Source organism: Papaver somniferum, chromosome 2 (assembly GCF_003573695.1).
Source record: "Papaver somniferum cultivar HN1 chromosome 2, ASM357369v1, whole genome shotgun sequence".
In the NCBI taxonomy this organism is placed as follows: Eukaryota; Viridiplantae; Streptophyta; class Magnoliopsida; order Ranunculales; family Papaveraceae; genus Papaver; species Papaver somniferum.
The window spans coordinates 114,032,358-114,054,716 of record NC_039359.1 but is presented as its reverse complement, the minus strand read 5'-3'; the positions used below and the strand labels follow the sequence as shown (position 1 = coordinate 114,054,716).

Below are 22,359 nucleotides of genomic sequence, written 5' to 3'. Positions count from 1 at the left end.
CGTCTACCTGTTGTTGTGGGTAACTGAACGAGAGTATCCTTCACGTAAGCACCAATGTCATGATAGGCTGTGACATTATTTCTGAATTTTTCAACCAAGTCTTCTTCCATTGCATTCCTCCTAGAGTTCAAGAGAGTTCGCCCTCGAATTCTATTTGCATAATTTTCAGCACAAGTTTCCTTGTGATAAAATTTCCTCTTGTACCAGTCTGAATTCAAACTAATACTTTCTTCCATATATGAAACTTGAGTTCCATAACTGCCACTTTCGTAATATATTGATGGAATAGTTAAACAATAGTTTGTTAACTCCCCCATCAACGTACTTCTCTTGGTGTTAAGTAAAATTCTCCCATGAATCTTACTTCTGTAATTTTCTCTACCAACTTCCTTGTGATAGTCTGTTCTTAAACTAAGATTCTCAACAGTACATAAACCTTGTACTGTATATCGAGCTTGAGTTTTCAAGCTAAAATCATCTATCGGATGTGTAGCTTGATTCTCATAAACTGAGTGAGTTTGGTTAATATGGGTACTTACGATTTCTGTATGTTCCTGTGTATCATGGTCGATACAACCTGATTGAAAGAAAATTTCAGCTTCTTCTCCACGTAACTGTCTTCCTTGATAAAAGGATTAATACCAACAGAGGTAACTTTGTCTTCAACTTATGAAAAACATCGCAAAGTTATCTACAGACTTCTTCAACACCAAACTCTTCTTTATAAGAGTTTACGACTTCCTTATCTTCCCTGATAAGGTTATCAATAGCATCATATGTAAGAACAATTCCGTCTTCAACTTATGTATAGTTTTCTTCATCTTCAACTTCTGGACCGCAGTCCAAGACTGGTGTTAAGTCCCAATCAACTATGACTTTGTCTTCACTCGCAAAGTCATCGTATTTCGTCTCTTGAACATAGTTCAGTTCTTCACGGATGAATTCATCATCTCCCTTTAATTCTTCTTTTCTACGCTTAGGTTTTCGTTTGACAGCACTTGCTTTCATGAACGCAACCAAGGTATCTATTAAATTTTGTATCTTAAGTTCGAGTTTAGCAAACTTGTCCTCATATGTTAGTTTCTTCTCGTCTTCTTCACTTCCCATCTTGATTCTAATACTTCCTCTAGGTTTCCTTGTGTCTAGTATAATAACAATATCTTCCCCCTGATTGCGTACACTGAATTCGTGTTGAGTCCATGCACCACATCTAACCCTAGAAGTCAGAATGTGGCTCTGATACCACTTGATACGTAATCGATCAAGGGTACCTAGAGTCAGTGCTGCTTTGTAGAAGTGATTAAGAGAACACAAAGAAAAGAATAATAACATAAAGTAAATAACACAATTGTTGCTTCTAACTGCTTCGTCTTCTATTACTTAACTTCTTCTTCTTTAAACTGTGAAAGAAAAACTCTCTTACAAACCTAAAACTATGGCTGCACTCTCTCTCGTTTTTCTCTCCACCTACTAACTTCTTCTTCTTTATTGCTTGAAAGAAAAAAATACTATTTTACAAACCTTCAATGGGTTCTTCTCTTGGAGATTTTCTCTACCTTTCTTGCCTACAAGTCTCTCCCTTTTATATAAGTGAAAACTTGTTGTAAAAGAAAATAAAGCTATGAGTTTTAGAACTCATCTAAACTAGGAATCCCATCTAAATTAGGAAACCTCAAAAGCTATGAGGTTTAGAACTATCTAAACTAGGAATCATAATCTAAGTAAGGAAACCTCAAGTCTTGTTATTCAAACAAACTAGTCGACCAACATCTAGTATCTTCTAGACAGTCTCTAGCCATAGTATGGCTCAAATGTTGCTAAGATACTCCTGTATCATCTGTGCGACGGCGTTCACTAGTTTTTGAGGTTTTTACATTCACATGCTTATTTTTTCTCGTATTTCCTGCACGCTTGCTTCTTTGGTTTGTTGTTATGTGAACTTTTTCCATTAGTGACAATATTGGTACCTTCTACAATTTCAGATCTGAAAATCACTGATATAATATCAAAGGTTATATCACCAACTCCAAATTTATTATTCACTATATTAGACACAAATTTCAACACAATAAAATTTTGATAACCGTGTTGATGATACTGCCCCCCTTGTATGCACTCCCTGGCATTCACTTATTTCGACGCAATTAAGAAGCAAATAACAAACCAATTTTCAATGCCTGCAAGGGATTCCATTTTGTGGCAGTGCAACCGTGTTAAGCATACTCAAGATTACCTATTAGTCGTACCTATTAGTGGTATGAATCATTGCCTTGACCAAAATAGTTTCGAGCCGTAGTTTTCTACCGCCTTGGTATTCCCTTGTTCGTCGAAGATGGCCTATGTTCAAGCTGTAATAGACCCATGGATATTTTTGGTAACCACGCTCTTCATTGTTCCAAGGATGTTGGGCTCAAATTTCGGCATGACCTGGTACGTGACGTAATCGCTGACATCTGTTACAAAGTTGGTGTGCATGTGCATAAAGAAGCAGCCCTTGGGTTTTTCTATGATGATAATAGAGACTTGTTCCCTACTGACATTCTTGTTCTTAATTGGGAGAACAGACAAGATGTGTGTATGTATGTTACAGGTGTCTCGCCCTTCACAGGTGAAGGTATTCGTGTTTGTGTCCCAGGCCAAGCTATTTTAAATGTTGTTTTACGCAAACATAACAAATACTTATATCAATGTGTTTCGCATGGTTATGGTTTGGGTGTCCTATCCTTTACCACGTTGGGGGAACTTGGTGATGATACTTTGTGTTTTTTTAAGAAATTGAAGAATTTTCTAGTTAGTAATGATGTCAGTAGTGGTGTAGGTAAATTTATTTTCTATAGATTAGGTATTGCTAGTCAAAGAGGTGTTGGTGCTCAGCTTGTTGGTAGGCTACCAACCAAAATTCTGTACGATTCTATTGATGAATACTAAAATGAATAAAATAAATTAATAAAAAAATTATAATTGTAAATCAATAGCTATGTTGATGGATCCAATAATATCCCATAAATAAATGCTTGATGAAAACAAATATGCTCTCGACCTAGGAAAACTTAATGAGATGTGAAAAAATTTCGTCAGTTTACCAAAAATAAAGAAACACACATCTAAGATGTCAGATCTAAAATTTTCAAAAGCAAAACACAACTCTAAGAAATCTGAAAGTGGTGAAAAATTAGATCCAGAACTTGAGAGTGAAGAAAATGGAGATCTAAAATCAAAATAGTGAACAACAAAAAGAAAATCTAAAAGTTGAAGCCATTAACGAAAAACCATTCAGATAGGATTAGTCATTTACTCCTCCGAGTTGTTTCTAGCGCCAAAATATAACAACGGGAAACCCACAATACACCCAAAGTATAATCTCAAAACACAAAGTAAATCTAAACTACATAAATAATAAGGAAAAACACATGTATACTATAAGACGGACACACAAAACATCTATGCCTTGGTAACCATAGAGACTTCACTCTATTGAGAAGATGATATCATTATGATGATGAAATGTTACAATTAAAGAATCTCACCAACAACTCTATTCTTTCTCTAATATCTTGAGAAACCTCAAAAAACTCAACCCTTCCTACACTGGACTCTCGCTTCTTATATAGGAATTTGCATAAATGGATTACAGCTAATAAAATTCTCTACTTCACTGATAACACCGGTGAATTTCTAACATTGTTGTCCCCCTTTTCTTGTATAGTAATTTATCATTGTCAACCATTCCCTTGCCAACACTATAGCTTTCTTGACTTCCGCTCTATCTTCGTTGTTCACTTTTCCATCTCGTTAATATTTATGTCATTATCAGTAGTCCAGTACTTTCCTGATTTCTCTGTTTGCCTCTTTAGTGCCCAACTACCTCTTAAAGTTCAATCATCGATCTGTAGTAAGTGCTTTACACGTGTTCCACTTTAGACCCTACATAATGGATATGGGTTATGCAGTTATACTTAATACGAATTCTTATTACGGATATTCGTGCTCTTAGATTACTCCACTTAAGAGCAACCACAATCATAAACGGGACTAAAGACCAAACGCCATACCAAAAGCTAAATTTATTTGGCATTTTCAGAGGTCAAGCGTAGTGGTGAAAGACTAAAATTTAGTCAGGCGAACAAAATAACAACGTATGAAATGGAACAGATATACAATGAGCGTACAATGATCAGGCGTTGGTATTGTGGGCGTATGTATGGGACGAATGTATTTTGAACGCCTGGTGTTGGGCGTGAGTATTACTAACGCCTGGCAACAGACGGAAATGAAAGACTACGCCCAATCAGCAGACGGAAATGAAATACTACGCCCGATCAGCAGGCGGACTTATAGCAAACGTCTTGTTGGGGGAGTAATTATTGTATATGTTGGGCGGTGATAGTATATGCGCTTGATGTGAGGCGCTAATAATACTCTCGCCCCAATCAGGCGCTGATAATACTCTCGCCTCAATCAAGCGCCCTTTATATCACCGCCCCATCTCAAGCGCCCTTTTAATAAACGCCCCACTGTCAAGCGGCCCTTATACTTACGCTTAAACCATACGCTCATTATATCTTCGTCCCACTATACTTGGGTTTGGTCTGGGTTGACGACTAGTTTTAGTCTCAAACCCTAAAATCCAGACCAAATATGCTTATAGTCTGTTCCACTACGCTTCCAATCCTGACCAAATTTGGGTATAGTCCCTAATTATGATCGTGATTGTGGATGCTCTTAGCGAATCATTATTTTGTATCCACTTGCTTCTCAAAAGTATGTACTTTGGTGTGATTTCTCAATGCCCTTCCGTGGCCGTCGTCGTTGAAGAAACCAACCGCCTTTTTCCTCTAATTTTATGTTTTATACATGTTATTTTGTGTCGGCAAGTTTGGACGGTGTAGTCTAGAGGAGAAAAAAAAAAGAAGGTCTGAACAGTGTAGTGGTTTGGAGGTGCTGTTAATAAGCTTCTCTTGATCGGGTTTCAACTTTTTTAGTCTCGTGGGCTTGGTATATCTTTTTAATTAAACCTCTTTTGATAGGAAGCTTTTCTTCTAAGTTTGTTTTATTATGATTCGTGCCATCTGCTATGATTATCCTCGCGTTTTTAGGGACCACCCCAAAAGATTTAGGTGCCATCAATTTATATCCAGCCAAAGACTCTGGTTAAGGGGTACCCTATATGATATTGAAGTTACATAAATGCCCTTCTGGTAAAACTGTATAAAAACCAAATAAAAAAAAATTCTACTCATTTCAACTCTTCTTCTTCCAGTTTCATATTATCTTCCGATTGTGGAAGAAAAAAAAACTTTCCCTCGTTCTTGTGTTCAACCTAAACATCGCCGCGAATCGTAAAATCAAAACATCGTCGATTCGTTTATAAAACAATGGATAAGGGAAATGAAACCCACAGACCTATAACCAAAAACGTTGCTCGGGGTATCGATCCAAAGATTGGGATTTTAGCAAGAAATAAAGAAATTGTTGCTGCAAATGAAGAAGAACGTGAAGAACACGAAGAAGAAGTACCCGTCGATGTAGTCGGTGGTGGCGATTCCGATAGTCAAACACTTCGTCAACTTCAAATGGCCCCAATTAGGTAAGAATCTATCATTTTTGGGGTTTATTTCGCTTTAATTCGACGAATCGAGAAAAAAATTTCTAGGGTTTTCGGTTATTTATCCAGATTCGGGCGATATTCATGCTTATTTACTTCCGAATGTAGTCGTGTTCTTCATTTCTCAAGAACATCGACAGTATGCGGGAGAAATATTTGATGGTTATCGGCCGAATATTGTTGGTCATATCTTCCTGGATACAAACTGGTAATAATCGGTAGTTTAATGAATTTTTTGGCTCTCGAATATATTTAAGTAGACACACAGTATTCGGAAGTACACTCACTACCGAATATATATATATATATATATATATATATATATATATATATATATATATATATATATATATATATATATATATATTGAAAAAATCTCAAAATTTCTGATATAGGAAAAATCCCATTTTGGGGCCAGTATTTATTCGGAAGACAATATAATGTTTTATACCTCCGATTGTGTAGGATAAAATTTTAGAGTTTCTGAACTCCAGTTGATGAATATTCGGTTGTAAACATGTTTAAATATATTCCGATTGTTTTTCATTCGGGAAAAATATGTGTCTTCTTACTTCCGAATTTGTTCATTCGGGTTATAGTTGTGTACTTTGTCTTCCGATTGTGTAGGATGAAAAATTTAGACCTTCTGAACTCCAATTGATGCATATTCGGTTGTAAATATATTTAGTTAGCTTTCGATTGTTTTGTATTCGGGAACAGTATGTGTCTTCTTACGTCCGAATGTGTATATTCGGGTTATATTTCCATACTTTGTCTTCAGATTGTATAGTTTGTAAATATTGTTCCTTTCTTTGTTGTTTAGACAAAGTCGAGAAAGAAGGAAGAAAGTGACAGCTAGTGCTAGGAGGGAAAGGAGTGCCAAAGATAATTCAAGTGCTCAACAAAGCTTACAAGAACAAAGGAGTCAACAAGGAGTGCAACCAAGTGCTGAACAAAGTGTAGAACAACAAGGCAGTGAACAAGGGGTGCAACCAAGTGTTGAAAAAGCCACTCAACAAAGTGCAGAACCAACTGCTCCACAAGTTACACCCCACCATGAAATTGAACCAGTTGATCCAGTGCCAAGAGTATAAGAAGAAGGACAACCAAGTGGTACCCAAAAAGCCAAAAAAGGAAAAGATGGTGTAAAGAAGGATATTGCTAGGAAAGCATCACATCTTGTACCTCAGCACTTGAAGAAGAAGGGTATTCCAGCAGGCACAATCCTTGGGCTACCGCCGGATGGAGGAAAATTGCTATTTGGATACAGAGACTCATGGGCCAGAGAAATATACGAAACCGAGGTAATAAAATTACTATTTTTTATTAATGTATTGTCTATGTGTTATATCGTAATATTTGTATTAAGGATTTTTTTATGTACTTTAATAGGATCATCAAGATGCGGTCCGTCTATTCAAACCTACCGCCGCACCAACAAAAATGCTTGCGTAAGGTTCAAGTCAATTGTGGCTAACTCGGGGTTAGCTAATGCCGCCGAGAATTCATTGTTGGAACATGATCGTGTGGCCATATCGGCGTTCGTGGAGAGAATGTATCCTGAGACCGATACTTTCCATATGTCGTTTGGGGAGATGGCGATTACCCCGGATGATGTTGTGCGGATTCTTAACCTTCCCGACCAAGGCACAACTGTGAAGTTTAACTACACAAAGCAGTTAAGTTGGGCACAACTTTATGCTCTCACTAAAAAGTGCTTAGGTTGGGATGAAGAGACAACAACAGCAGAGTTTAGGAGGCATGCAAGTTACAGAACAAGACAGATCAACATTACATCTTTGATGAATATGTTCCGAGGCACCTTGGAGAAGGAAAAGAATGGAACGGTAACTGATGCGCAAGTGAACCACGTGGTAGGCATTTAAAGATGTGAAAATAAGACAATAAATGGATGCCTACAGTGATACCTGCAAGTGCACAGGGTCAGTTGTAGCTTGTGTGCAAGAACAGGGTCATTCCACAGGGACTTGGGGTGTATTGAAGCATTCCTAAGCTAGTTAATCTAAATGCAATGAGTGACAATGACACAATGAAGTAAAGAGAGCAAAACAGGGCCTATACAAGGTGAGTTAAAGGTGACAGTGGCATATACAATGGTATGGTAGTGGCAATGTGGTAGTGATAAATCAAGACAGTTGCAAACCAAGGCCTAAGCCAAGGGCAATGGCAGGGGAGCAAAACTACAGATACAAAACAGAGAAACAACACAACTAGGTAATGAATCCACCTTGTGACCTAGCCAGATAGTGTAATTCTATGTTAAATCCCTGTCCCTAATGGAGCTAGGTGAAGGTTCAAGCCTGCCTATGTTCCAGGGCGTACATAAATGGAATGGAAAGATAAAAAGCTTGCTCAACTGTTTACTCCTAGCATTGACTGTCTTTTGACAGCACAATCAATCACAAGCACAGTTGAGCACTAATTTCCTCCATTTCTCAATCAATTCTATTTACATGAATTATAACCTAACATTCCACCACTAACAGTGACTTAAGGCATCATCTCAGCCTAGCTATACACATACACATGTGAGCTCACATAACAGCAACAAAAAAAAAACATTTACTAAACAGAGAACTACAAACTAACATGTGAACTAGAATGAAATGTGAATTAAAACATAAAACAAACTGAATTGAAACAAGATAAACTAAAACTGAATTTGTAATTAAAATTGAAAATTAAAATTAAATCTACAAATACAAAACAGGGAAGAAAAATCTACCCAAGAGGAACTGGCTAGTCCAGCCCTCATGGGGATACACTGGCTAGTCCAGAGATGTGTTATACAACAACCCAAGGTCTCAATTTATAGTTGCACACGTCTAACCCTAGAATCCCCAAAATATCAGAATTAGGGTTTCAAAGAAATCAAAATTAAATCATACCTACTTTCTGAAAACACTCAATAACGTCGACCCATTCTTCTATTGCATCTTCTGTGTCTTCCCATGCCTTCAATTGCCTTTCTAGCTCACTAATTTCATCAACCCCTAAAACTAGGGTTTCAGTGGGAAGAATAGGTTGAGGGGTTGATGTAATGAGTGGCTAGGGGATAGGAGAATGATGGGGTGTAGTTGTTGGCTGATATGAGAACTCGTGTTGGTGGTTGTGGTGGTTGAGATGGAGTTGGTGGCGGAGGCGATGGTGGTGGCAGAGTTTTTCTCTGCAGATGGAATGGAGAAGATGGAGTCGATGGAAAGAAGGAGGGGAGTGTTTGGCGATGGGTATAGGGTTAGGTTGTTCGAGTGTGAGGCGGGCTCATCAGATTTCGATGTTAGGCGAGTGATAGGCGTTTGATCGATACATCTGAAATGCATCCAACGATAAGATGGAACATAGCCTTCAGCGACCGTCGGATGAAGAGATACAACGAAACTAACGACGTGAGATGGAGTTAGGTGCTGTAGTGTTGGTCAGGAAGATGATGATATGGATCCAATCTGACGGCTACATGAGAAGTGGGTTATGGATTTTGGGTGAGGGTTTTGGGCCTTGGGTATGCCAAGCCCATATCTTCTTTAAGAACAATTCTTCCTCTTCAAGCCCACTTCTAGCCTTTTGGTCTTGTGCACAACATTCTTCGCGGCTTCCTTGTGTAATTCCTCCCGGCTTTTCACTACTTTTCTGCTCTTTTCGCTCCGCTATTCATCCAAACTTTATTTATTACCTAAAAATACAAAATTAATTAATAAAAATATTTATTCTTGAAAACAATGAAAATACAGAATATGGGATAAAATGTAGAATTAATGCACAAAAGATGAGTTAAATGCCAAGAAAAATATATAGAAATATGCACTTTTTAGCACTCATCACCACGCTGCCACCGCATATCTCCTTTGTGTATTGGGATGTGTCATATTCTCCAATACTTCTGGCAACCGGATCGACGCCAAACTTATACAACTTTTGGATCCTCTTCATGAAGTCGGTGACTATTCTTGGGGCACGACATGCCTAGCATTCTTGATGGAAGAGTTGAGAAAGGCTTCGAGGCTAGGAACCTGCCAAGTTGCCGGGAACGTGGCTCTATTGCAGGTTTTTTCTTTAACTCTATAACTCACTCTATAGTTATTCGGTAGACAATACATATGATGCATATTCATAACTCCAAACTATGCATATTCGGAAACATGTTGCTTAGTTTTACTTCCGATTGTTTAGAATTAGAGTTTAGTCTTGGGGAGTTACTGCCGAATATATAGGCCAAAGTATTATAGGTTACTGAAATCCAAATGACGCATATTCGGTACGAAATGATCCATCTCTTGTTCCGAATGTTGGTTATTCGGTGGCTAGGTACTTTTTTTTTTCCGATTATATATAATCGGAAATATACTTTTGATATTAGAACCGAATATACAGGCAAGAAAAACTAGAGGTTACTGAACTCCAAATGACGCATATTCGTTAAGATATGATCCATATCTATTTCCGAATGTTGATTATTCGGTGGATAGGTACTTAGTTTTATTTTCGATTATATATAATCGGAAATAATGTTTGGAAATTACTACCGAATATACACAATCTATTTACTAAAACTTGGTTTCTTATGTATATAGGCATGGATCTATGACCACTTCCCTATCCTGAAGTTGGCCGGAGAGAACCCGGGGTGGTGAAAAGGTACTCCTAGAGGAACAAAGTATATATTTGAAGACAACCGTTCTAGGACAAAAGAGCAGCAGTTGATTCGCATGAGGGAGATTTTGGACCAATTGAAGGCCTCGGACGTATGGTTCGATCCATACAAGGAAGATCGAGCCAGTGGGCATATAAATGTTCGGTCGGACTTGTCCCTTTATTTTGGACCATTGTGGCACCCCACAGGATATGTGATGTATAACCCCTCTAGGGTGATGCGACAACACGGGTATATACAACATCAACATGTGGAGGAAATGGGGGATTACTACAAATTGGAGTTGGAGTTGTGCTCTTCTAGTGGTGACAATCTCACGATTGTTCACAGAGGCCCACCTACTGTTCTTGATAACTGGGATAAGAGGAATGACTTCATTATCGACACTGGTAGACGAACCACCCGAGGTGATGAAAATTCTCCAGACTATATGAGTTGGTATAACAACGTATCACATCCTTTGGTTATCCGTGAAATCAAATCCAACACTACTGCGGCGGGTTCAAGTTATAATTTTATCATCAAAGACAAACCAGCTGGTTATGATAGACTGGTGCGTGTTCTTATATTTTTGCTCGTTTTATATTATTCCTATAAATCTTAGGTAATTACCGTTTGATGTTATGTCATTACGTATAAAAAACAGGTGAATAGGTTCAAGCGTGTTTCCAAAATGTTAACTGCATGCCTGAAGAGCGGAGATCCCATGCCAGCTGAGAAGATCAAAGAGGCTAGAGACCTAGTTGACAATATGGATAACGAAGATTATGCTGCCCAGTTTGGGGAGAAAGTCACGAAGAGGCATTCTCCCAAGGTGGCAGTATCAAATACGGGTAAAAGAACTCGATCTTCATCGAGCGCTGAAGGTGCTCCAACTGAAGATGCTCCAACTGAAGGTGCTCAAATCCGTGGTCGTGCAGGACTGGGAGGTAGTCACGGTCGTAAAGTAAAGAAGAGCAGATAAATGACAATGATTTGTGTTGTACATTCGGGACTTTACAAGGGCCAATATATAAGGTTAGACAACCCATATTCAGAAGTTTGGGTAACTGAGTTGACTTTCGATTATTGCAAGTTCAAAATTTGAAAAGTATCAGTTTTTCCCAAATTCTGATTTTTGGGCCATCGTACATTCGGGACTTTACAAAAAAAAATTATCCTTCGAATATTACAAGTTCAAAACAAACCATGGCATGGCTCTAGGTGGTTCCAAGGGCCAATATAGAAGGTTAGACAACCCATATTCGGAAGTTTGGGTAACTAAGTTGACTTCCGATTATTGCAAGTTCAAAATTTGAAAAGTATCAGTTTTTCCCAAATTCTGATTTTTGGGCCATCGTACATTCGGGACTTTACAAAAAAAAATTAGCCTTCGAATAATATAGTCGTGTTTAGAAATACCAACCTAATCGGTAGATAAAAATTTAAGTTCGCTACCGAATGTCCTTTTCGTAGGAAATACTTGTATCGTTAGCAACCGATTGTAGTGCATCATTGATACGAAACCTCAACGGCCATATTTTCAAAAATTAGAGCCGTTGGAACTCTAATCTATATAAGGAGGGTAACCCCTCTCAGTTATTATTGAGTAAAAAATCAGAATGAAAAACCTTTTCAATGGCAAGTCCATCATCGATCGTAAACATACTTCGAAGATGCAAGCGAACAACTACATCAATTGCAGCAATGGAAGAAGAAATACAAAAAAGGAACAGACAACCCATAAAAATACTCAACCGGTTTTGGGTAGTCCGTGCAGTATTCATCCTCAAATTTCTTCAAGTTACATTCGTAAATTTCCTCGGTCATCGACCAAACGATTTTGACCCATGCTTTCATGAACATTTTCCAAATAATTCCATCCTCCTTCCACTTTTCTTCAAATAACCTATCCTCTTCCTTACGTTCTTCCACGGTTAATTTACTAATGCGCTCATCCTCTTCCTTTGGCCTCTTGGTACCCTTCCTTGGTCTTTTAGCTTGGAAATGATGATGGCAATTGGTTTTGAGATTGCATTGAATGTGCCACGTACATTGCAAGTTTTGGGCTTCCGGAAACACTACCGATATTGCATGCATTAAGGCTTGATCGTTATCCGTTACAATAACCCTTGGAAAATTATCACCGTTATAAATGGACCTCAACGTCTCCAACATCCAAATGAAACTCACATTGTTCTCATGATCCATTAAACCCCATGCAATCGTAAACGTGTTTTTGTCCGAAGTATGGCAAGCAATGTTCAACAACGACATGTTATACATGTTTGTCTTATAAGTAGCATCTATCAACAAAATTTGATGAAAGCATTGAGCCAATTGTATCATTTCGGGATGTGCCAAGAAAATACGAACCACTATACCATCCTTTTCTTCCCTTCTCAAGGTGTAGCCGTGTAACTACGCTAACCACTCCGATTGTTGCATGACCGTTCTACCATCCCATTCAGTCCTTCTGATCGTTGCTAGGGCCGACTTAATTGTAGACAAGGAAGACAATTTGTCGGGGTCGTCCGCCTTTATTTTACTTAAGATCGCACTCGCTTTTTGGATCCGCATAGACCTCACCGTCTGTATTTGATGTTGTTTTAACTTGGCAACCATTACATGTCCAATCAAATCCAACGGATCATCATGGTTGTGACAACCGTTATCAACTTTATACATTTTATACTCTTTACCTTTAATACCATCGGGCTTATAGAAGACAATCTTAAATGGGCATCCTATCTTCTTGGTATTGCTTCGGTATTTCCTATTCGTCTTCCGTACGTACTTACTATTCTTTCCCTCGTGACTCTTTCGCGTCCCACCTCGCTCACAAATCATTTAAAATCGAGTGTCACTAACATGATTATTTTGAACTACCACGCACATGTTATCTTTTGCCTTGTTCATAAGTCATTCCTTTGCCTCCTTATTACTTCCAAATGTCTAAATGTGCATAAAACAAAACAAATCTAATAAGCATAACCATTTAACATATAAATTTTGAAAAAAAAAAGTAGTAATGAGTATACCAAATCGTTTGCATAGTATAGGGAAGTGTCGGGTCTCAAATAGAAATCATCAACAAACTCTCCAACGGCCTGCATATGAAAGCAACAAATTATTATACAATAATCGGAGGTTATTAAATAAGTCAAACTGCAGAATATACTATATTCGGAATCCTATCGGTTACCCAAAACACCCGATTTATGCAAATGAATGTACACAGTTTACTGAGTGCAAAAAATGATATAATTGGAAGCTAAAATATATAGTAAAACAGCCGAATATAAATAACCGGGAGATAACTTTAATCGATAAACATCCGATTTTCAAGTTTTCGGAAATTTTATTTTGAGGCCACTGTTATATTCGGCAGTCAAATAATGTTAAACTATTACCGATTGTAAAGGATGAGAATACTGAGTTTTGAAATTTTTTGAGGAATTCGTTTTTGGGGCCATTCGGGGGTAAATAACTCTACATAACTACCGAATGTAGATATTTTTTGGAAAACCACTATTTTGGAACTACCGAATATACATATTTGGTACTCTGTGTGTTATATTCGTAAGTTTATTCGAGAAATTATCTACCGAATCTGGGTAGTTCATGGCATTCAATGCATGCAATAATCGGTTTTTCTTGTTTACAAAAGCACACAAACGCATGCAAATCGAGTATTTGAGTTTCTTAACACAATACCTGTGTTTTACATGCATCGTTAGCTTCAATATCAGGCGATTCTCCATTTTCTTCCATGAAAGGGTCGTCTAGGTTTTCCTCTCCACAAAAGTTTGGATCATTCAACATATACCCCAAATCGTCTTCGCCATGATTCTCACCTTCTTCTTCATATCCATCCATTTTTGTAGTGATAAAATGAGTTTTCCCTTTTTTCCTTCACCTTCTTCTCTATAACTCTAACAACTCAAAAATGAAAAAGAAATGGAAAAAATGAAACATAAATCATTCTAATACTGCACCGACTACAATCGGAAGTCTGGGTAATATTTTGGCTTCCGATTGAAATCGGAGGATAAAAATGTTATCATATCCTCCGAATATATAAGGGTAATTTTGCTATTACGAATTACGCGAGATAAGGACTGACTATATTTTTCCTTTGGGTGACCTTTTTTGTTTTATTGTTGGCCCCTAAATTTTTTTGGGTGGCCCCTAAAAACGCGAGGATGATTATCCTTTAATTTATTGAAGTACATCTTTCTTTCTTTTTTGACGAGAAGTGTTGTATGAGCTTATCTTAATTTAGTTTTTCCCGCTGATTTTTGCCCCGATAATTTATGTTTATTCTACCCATTACATATATTGATTTCTGGCTGCTCTCTTGGATCCTATCGGACTAGTCTACCCATGGCACATGTACGACAACTCTTTTTCACCTTTATAAACAATCACCTACTCATGGTTTAGCTTGTCTTTTCCTCTCGACTTCTTATCGCAATTAGTTAATAATTCCTTTGGCTATTATTTTAGCTTGTCATATTTTTCTAAAACACCTCTCACATTCCATTGTACAACCCATAATCTATAAACTCTGTCTTTATAGTTTTGATAATAATGAACATACTAGCATGGAATTTTCAAGTAATTAACCAAACGAGGTTTGGTAAACCCAATATCCCTTTTCTTTCTGAAACCTTAGAAAATTAAAATCACATGAGAGGCCTAGCATAATTCTTACAATTCCAAAATCATTTTACTGTCCCTAAGATTGGAAGACGGGGAATACTGTGCCTAAAATGTAATAACAACCTCAATATTCAGGTGCTACTTCAATCGCAAAGATATGTTCATGAAATTATTACTCCACCACCCCCTGAACAACCCTGGATTTGTACGTGCATTTATGGCCCGCCGCATCAGGATGTTAGGAAGGACTTCTGGAACGACTTTCCAACAATATTCTCCAATATCAACCCAACTACACCTTGGATCTTACTATGAGATTTAAACGACATCCTGGATCAATTTGGGGTAAAAGGGGAGAAAGGAAAGTAACTTATGCACAGACTCACCCTTTTCTCACAATGATAGATCAGATGGTCTTTATAGATTTGAGATTTAGAGGTGATCCATTCACATGGACAAATAACCAACTATGGAAAGATAATATTTTGGAGCGCCTGGATAGAGCCCTGGGCACTCAGCATTGGCGCACTTCCAACCCTCATGCAGCCGTTACTCATCTCCCGAGGATTGCATCTGATCATCCCCCAGTCCTAGTGCAAGTAAAAGCAATCTACTGGCAGGGAACCAAAAGTTACAAATTTGAGAATATTTGCCCCACTCACGCACATATCAAGCAGGTGGTAGAATCTGCTTGGATACCACAACATGATATGGAATCTACCTTGGACCTTCAACTAAAGCTCATTACAACCAGTAAAACGCTCTCTGAATATAATAAAGAAACCTTCGCCATCTTCCTAATATGATCAAGAAATCGACAACACAAACAAAGTTAACACATCATCATTGTGCTGCTCAAACTGGAAATGAATTGGAATATTGGGTACATCAAGAAAAGAAACTCAGAAGTCAACACACGACCCTGCTCAAATATCACGCAACATATTGGTAGCACAGATCCAGAATTCAATGGATCCAATCAGGTGACAACAACACCACTTTCTTCCGCACTAAAGAAACTATTCATATAAGCTGCAACAATATTCAACAATTTCGGGATCCGCAAAATAATTGGATCAGTAATAAGGATGGCGTAATCAAACTCATTCTTGACCAATATACAGAGAAATATACAGCTCCAAGCACTGTGATAGATGGCGATCTTTTCACGGCAATCACCCCAAGATTAACTTCCAGGCAAGCGACTCTATTTACTAAGGAGGTAACTCCAGCGGATATCAAGCAAGCTATTTTCTCCATAAACTCTGAGAGCGCCCCGGGCCCAGATGGCTACACAAGTAAGTTCTTCAAAGTTTTTTGGGAGATCACTCACTTACAATTAATTTCTATAGTCTGCAGCTTTTTCAATTCCATTAATATTCACCCACTCATGAACCACACAAACCTCACACTAATACCTAAGGTGGACCATCCATCAAAGCCTTCTCAATTCAGATTAATATGCCTCTGCAATGTCACTTACAAAATTATTACTAAAATTATAATCAACCGAATTCAACCGTTCCTACCCTTTTTAATAAGCCTTTATCAAAGTCCCTTTGTTCCACAAAGGTTAGTACATGATAATATAGCGAGTGCTAGAGAGTTATTCCACCATATCAGATCATCAAGCCTCACCAAAGACCCGAAAAATAGCTCTCAAATTAGATATTCAAAAAGCTTATGACAGCTTAGACTGGGGCTTCATCAAAATTTCTTTCACCAAGCTTGGATTTCCGACCATCTTTGTGGATTATATCATGTTCCGTGTCTCAACAGTAACTTACTCGATCAACATAAATGGCACACCGCATAGATATATCAACCCAATAAGAGGTATTAGACAGGGAGACCCTCTATCTTCATATGTTTCCATAATTCGCTTGGAAATCCTATCTACAAACTTGGGAAACCTTCAAAACCAGAAGCTAGTAGGAGGTATTCACATATCTCAAAAATCCCCTTCCATTATGCACTTAATGTATGCTGATGACCTCCTCATCACTTACGAATCTTTGACCGAAATTAACATTCATCTCAAGAAATTACTCCAATCCTACAGTTCTTCAGCAGGCCAGGTTATTAACACATTCACATCTGTAATTGTTCATCATCCAAGATTAGACTCACACGAAGTGAACAATCTGCAATATTTTGGTATGCCAACCACATCCAATACACCTACATATCTAGAGGTCCAATTCAAACAAGGGAGATCATCTAAACTCATCTTCGCACCTTTGCAACGGATGGCGCGAAAAGCTAAAGGATGCATGACAAAATGTCTAACTCCTGCAGGAAGGTTGGTACTCATAAAAACTTCCTTAACACCTATATCAAACCATCTTATGTAAACACAACTTTTTCCCAACAATGTTCACAAACAAATTGATCGCATCACAAAGGAATTTTTCTGGGAACACGATTCTTCAGTTAAAAAACTCCATCCTATTGGTTGGTATAAGTTAACCAAACCGGAGGGTTAGGTATAAGAAAAGTAATGACAATAATAAGACACTTCTCATGAAAAAGAATATGGAGCTTACATGATCAACCTGTCACCATCTAAGGAAGTATCTGAAGTGATAAATATCTTAAGCAACAACCTATTCTACAAGGCAAAATCACCATAACATTTGCTTCCAGTCCATCGCATTGGAAATGGACTACAAACCCTGGTCCAGGCTAATTGGATCCCTCTCTTTCTGAACTTTGACCAGACGCAATGCTACCCCATCTAGACGGTAGCAGATATCATTGATCCTGTGACTCATAACTGGATGCATGATAAAATAAGACACCTACCTCCTCTTGCAACATAAATAATCATAAAAATCCACCTACCAAAAGATATCCTCCAGGATACAATCATTTGGCCGCATTCAAAATCTTGAAAATACACTACAGCTTCTGGATATAAATGCCTAACACAAGAAGTTAAGCAACTGTATCAAAAACCCCTTCCTGTTACCAAATTCCTATGGACCTTACCATGTCCACCAAAAATTCAGATTTTCTTGTGGAAAGCAATTAACGAAGGTCTACCGACCTTCTCTATCTTAAACCACAACCAACACCAACCTTTGCCCTCGATGCAACTCCGATATAGAATCAGCGACTCACTTGCTCCTTCACTGCCCGGTCGCAGTCACATCCTGGAAAAATTTACTCACTCGGCTCTCAGCGATTCCAAATTCCAACCATCGTTCGACAATCGCCATAACTCCTCAAACATCCATCTCTCATCTCATACAAGAGCCATCTCCAATATCAACATTTACATCGTTTTGTTTTCTTTTCTGGTCATTATGGCTAGCTAAGAATGACCTAATATACAACCAAACCCAGACAACTTCATAGAATATATAACTAGAGCTTTAAAACAGCAACAAGAATACTCGTGGGCTATGGAAGCCCTACCTCCTGTACTGTCGGGCGATTCACCATCTTATAACCAGTTAGCAGGAAGCAAAACAACGTCGACAATATTAGCCGGTTGGTCCACCCCTCTGATGGATTGGATAAATATCAACACTGGCGGGCTGTAAGAGGACATCTCGGTATGGCAGGTGCAAGATTCATTTGCAGGGACCAGAGACAAAAATTATAATCGCAATGGCGCAACCACTAGGAATCATGACTGCTTTAATAGCTTAGGCTTTGCTACTAGCATATAGAACCGCAACAGAAAGGAAATGGTCAAAAAATCAATCTGAAACAAACTCTAAAAATCTGCTTCAGATCGTAACCTCTCTTGTTGTACCATCATGGTATATATCTAACATGATTGATGAAATAAAGGAGAGAATAAGCCAAACACCACATTCTGCAATCCAGTGCAACTACAGGAAAAGAAACCAGGTGACATACGGACTAACTAATTACACGGCAGATGGAAGTGAAACTGTAAATCTATCAACAAAGATCGGACATATATCCAAACCTTACATAATTTTCACTAAAGATTAACGTTTGTGGTCTAAAACATGGACCCATTAACAATTTTTTGCAGCGCATATATCGTTAGTGTTGTGGACTACAATGTTCAGCATCCACAAACCTTACAATGTTCAGGAATACCCAGATGAAAGGCACGTCGCATTGTATTGGAGTTTCTGAAGAATCCAACGGCTATTAAGTTATTAACCAACAGCGTAAGGTGTAAAATTCTTCTCTCCATCATTGACATTCTTTCACTTGGAGAGAGTTGGGGAGAAGACAATTTCTCTTCTCAACTCTTACCAACTTTCAGTTGCCATGACTTCTGTAAACAGCTTTGTAGTTCATAGGATTAATCCACTAACAAAACTTAAACCCTCGTTGAATCTTCCAGTTAAGGGTTTATCTCAAAGTTTCTGTAAATATCACAAGAATCTGTGTTTGTTAAAAGGAAATAGACGAGATTGGGGTTTTAGGGCAATTAAAACAGATGAGTTTGATGTGATTCCAGTTCATAGTAGTGATCCACAAGATGAGGTGGTTGCTATGGTTGAAAAAGAAATGGAAGTAGAGAAAATGAATCAAGTAGATTTGCTTGTTAATGATGGAATGCTTTCGTTTGGAGGTGGAGAAATGCAAGGGTTTTCTTCTTCTAGTGTTATTAGTTTAGAGGGAAAGGAGGAGGAGAAACAAGAAGAGGATATTGAGAAGTTGATGGATAGGTCAATTAATGCTACAATTGTTCTTGCTGCTGGAACTTTGGCTATCACCAAATTGCTTACAATTGACAAGGATTACTGGCAGGTGAGAAAATTTAGTTTGTGTTTTTCTTGATTGGTTATATACTTGTATTGGTGTTTGAGATTAAGATCATTTCTGGAATATAAGCAACTAAATTTTGTTCCTTCCTTTGGTTCTAGGAATTTGCTTTGTTCTGTCATTCTTTTAAATTGCTTAGAGTTCTGGTTGACAATGATTTAAACTGTATGTTTTCTTAGATAGTAGAAAACTAGAGATGGTAGCTAATGCCGTTAGAAGTTGGAACCATCAACTAGAGTTCTGGGTCGTATCTCTGGATGCTAGTTGGACCAAAAGTTTGACAATGATCACAGAACTAACATTTGCGATATTTTTTTTTACCAATGTGGTTGCTTAGGGATGGACACTATTTGAGATACTAAGATATGCACCCCAGCACAACTGGATTGCTTATGAAGAGGCTCTTAAAACAAACCCTGTCTTAGCTAAAATGATGATAAGTGGGGTAGTCTACACTTTAGGTGATTGGATTGCACAGGTACTCCTGCTTTTCAAAATCTAAGGTTTCTATTCATACTTATAAAGCCACTAAATTTTTTGCTTAATGTCATATTTTATCTCCTTACTTTTTTGTAGTGCTATGAAGGGAAACCAATTTTTGAATTTGACCGAGCACGTATGTTCAGATCAGGCATTGTTGGGTTCTCTCTTCACGGCTCGCTTTCTCATTATTACTACCAATTCTGTGAGGTTATTATACTTGATTTTCAATTCAAAGTTTCAGATCAACTTTTTGGAGGATAACCAGTCTGATAACAATCTTTGTTGTTGTGTCTGGCTCTTTTTCCTTTCCAAGACTGGTGAGTTGTCCCTGCTAAAGTTGTATTTGATCAAACCGTGTGGTCGGCTGTTTGGAACAGCATTTATTTTACGGTATTAGGATTGTTGCGTTTCGAATCCCCAACTACGATTATTGGCGAACTGAGCGCAACCTTCTGGCCCATGTTAACAGTAAGGGTTTCATTGTCTTTACCATTTTTCAACAAAACAAAAGGTTCGGTAAATATGAAGGATATTCGTGCCCTGTTGGTGGACCTAGCTGGCTAACGCTCAACTCAACTTGGGTTTTCCTCTGATCTCATCAGCGTCATTGTGTCACTTATTTATCTATAATTCATGAGGTTCAAATGATTTATGCAATTTTTTTGCTTTATTAGAATTCGCTTATTGAATCACATCGTTTAAGGAGGTTTTTCATGTGCATGATTTTTAGGCTGGGTGGAAGCTCTGGCCTTTTGCCCATCTGATTACCTATGGTGTGGTCCCACTAGAACAAAGGCTTCTTTGGGTTGACTGCGTTGAACTAGTATGAGTAACTATACTGTCCACGTAAGTATCTTATTTAATTCTTCTTTGTGTGAAGAATTAATTTATCCCTTTTCGCGTAAGGAACCTTCACACTCCTTCTGAAGGATGTTTTCCATATCAAAGTCTGATTATCCCTTTTCCTTTGTTAGCTATTCGAATGAGAAATCGGAAGGAAGGGTAGCCGAAGCATCCCTAGAGACAATACCTGTATCACAGTCAGTCGATCTTCCTAAGGTATTATATGATATTGAAGCTCTTTAACTTTGAATCAACAGTTTTAATAAGAAAACATTATTACCTTTAAAAGGGTACTATTGATTTCCTTTCACTAATTTGTTCTGATTTTTCGTATTTGCCTCATCAGGAATGATGAAATGGGATTATGTTGTATGGTCTGGAGTTGCCTAGAGAGCGAAGACCATCAATGCAGCTCGGGTGATGTGAAGTCAGAAATAGAATATCCTGGAAGTAAGACTGGACAGACAAACCCACTACTTAAATTTCATCCCCTAGAAAGTATGTATGTCGTCTTTTACACATCTGTATTTGCTCACATTGTCATAATTGTAGAGTTGCAAGTGCTGTTAAATGTTCCCTTGAGTAGCAAATCACAATACAAGTACATGTCTATCAGTTAGTCTGTAACTAATAGTTGTAACCACATAGTCAAAACGTCAAATAATAATTTAGTTTATTTGAAACTGTGAACAACAACAAATTCTTAGTTCATTTTCAATAATTTTATATCTCAGTCTCTCTTTTGTTGGATTGGAAATATAACTCCTTGTTCAATGATCAGCTAGTAGCTATTTACTCCCTTCGTCCTAGTTTACGTGTTACATGATTTATTTTAGATAAAAGAGGAACTCGTTAAAACTTAACAAGTAACATAAGAAGTAACAGCGGTTTTATCTCTGTTAACCAGAGAGGTAATCCAAGGAGGTACATTATGTTTTTCCTCAAATCTAAACTTTTGTCTTCTTAGAGATGGTATCAGCTACAATATTGCTATCTCTTCTGACACTAGAAAGTTTGAATGAATTAACCGGGGGTTTGGATGTAGAATTTTAAAGATAGAATTTATGGATCCAGGGGATTTGGTAGAATTTTAAAGGAGATTCAGTTTTCCAACAAATCATCCATATTGGAGTCCGACCCCTCCCCCTAAGATTTGTTGGGAAACTTATCAAGGGATTTTATGGACCCGCTTTTTTTAACTCTGAATCCCATGTATATGATTTGAGGGTAATGCCAAACGGTACAAAGATTTTAATACAAAAAAACTCTATAAATCTTGGGAATTTTAATTGAGTTACCAAACACACAAGGAATTTATACGAATCCCAGAATTTATAATCCCATGGAATTATAAATG

At 37.8% G+C, this 22,359-nt stretch overlaps 1 protein-coding gene across 5 annotated transcripts; it reads left to right on the top strand.

Moving 5' to 3' along the window:
* The first annotated feature begins 19,120 nt into the window (after positions 1–19,120).
* Positions 19,121–21,736, top strand: LOC113348858. 5 transcript variants are annotated; one of them, XM_026592748.1, is made up of 7 exons: positions 19,121–19,661; positions 20,014–20,154; positions 20,253–20,361; positions 20,473–20,797; positions 20,890–21,005; positions 21,134–21,218; positions 21,349–21,736. In XM_026592748.1, the coding sequence occupies exons 1-4, from the start codon at positions 19,176–19,178 to the stop codon at positions 20,478–20,480; spliced, it is 744 nt and encodes a 247-aa protein (XP_026448533.1). In that variant the 5' UTR covers positions 19,121–19,175; the 3' UTR covers positions 20,481–20,797; positions 20,890–21,005; positions 21,134–21,218; positions 21,349–21,736. The 5 variants fall into 5 exon arrangements, with proteins under 5 accessions (XP_026448533.1, XP_026448531.1, XP_026448530.1 ...); XM_026592746.1 differs by having other exon boundaries at positions 20,253–20,366; positions 20,473–20,627; XM_026592745.1 differs by having other exon boundaries at positions 20,253–20,366; positions 20,473–20,740.
* The last annotated feature ends 623 nt before the right edge of the window (positions 21,737–22,359 follow it).

Excerpts from the sequence above, each read along its gene's own strand:
- LOC113348858 (XM_026592746.1), top strand. The coding sequence starts at position 19,176 with ATGACTTCTGTAAACAGCTTTGTAGTTCATAGGATTAATCCACTAACA. Across the intron at positions 20,155-20,252 it reads TAGGTGATTGGATTGCACAG|TGCTATGAAGGGAAACCAAT; the intron begins GTACTCCTGCTT and ends ACTTTTTTGTAG. Across the intron at positions 20,367-20,472 it reads ATTACTACCAATTCTGTGAG|ACTGGTGAGTTGTCCCTGCT; the intron begins GTTATTATACTT and ends TTCCTTTCCAAG.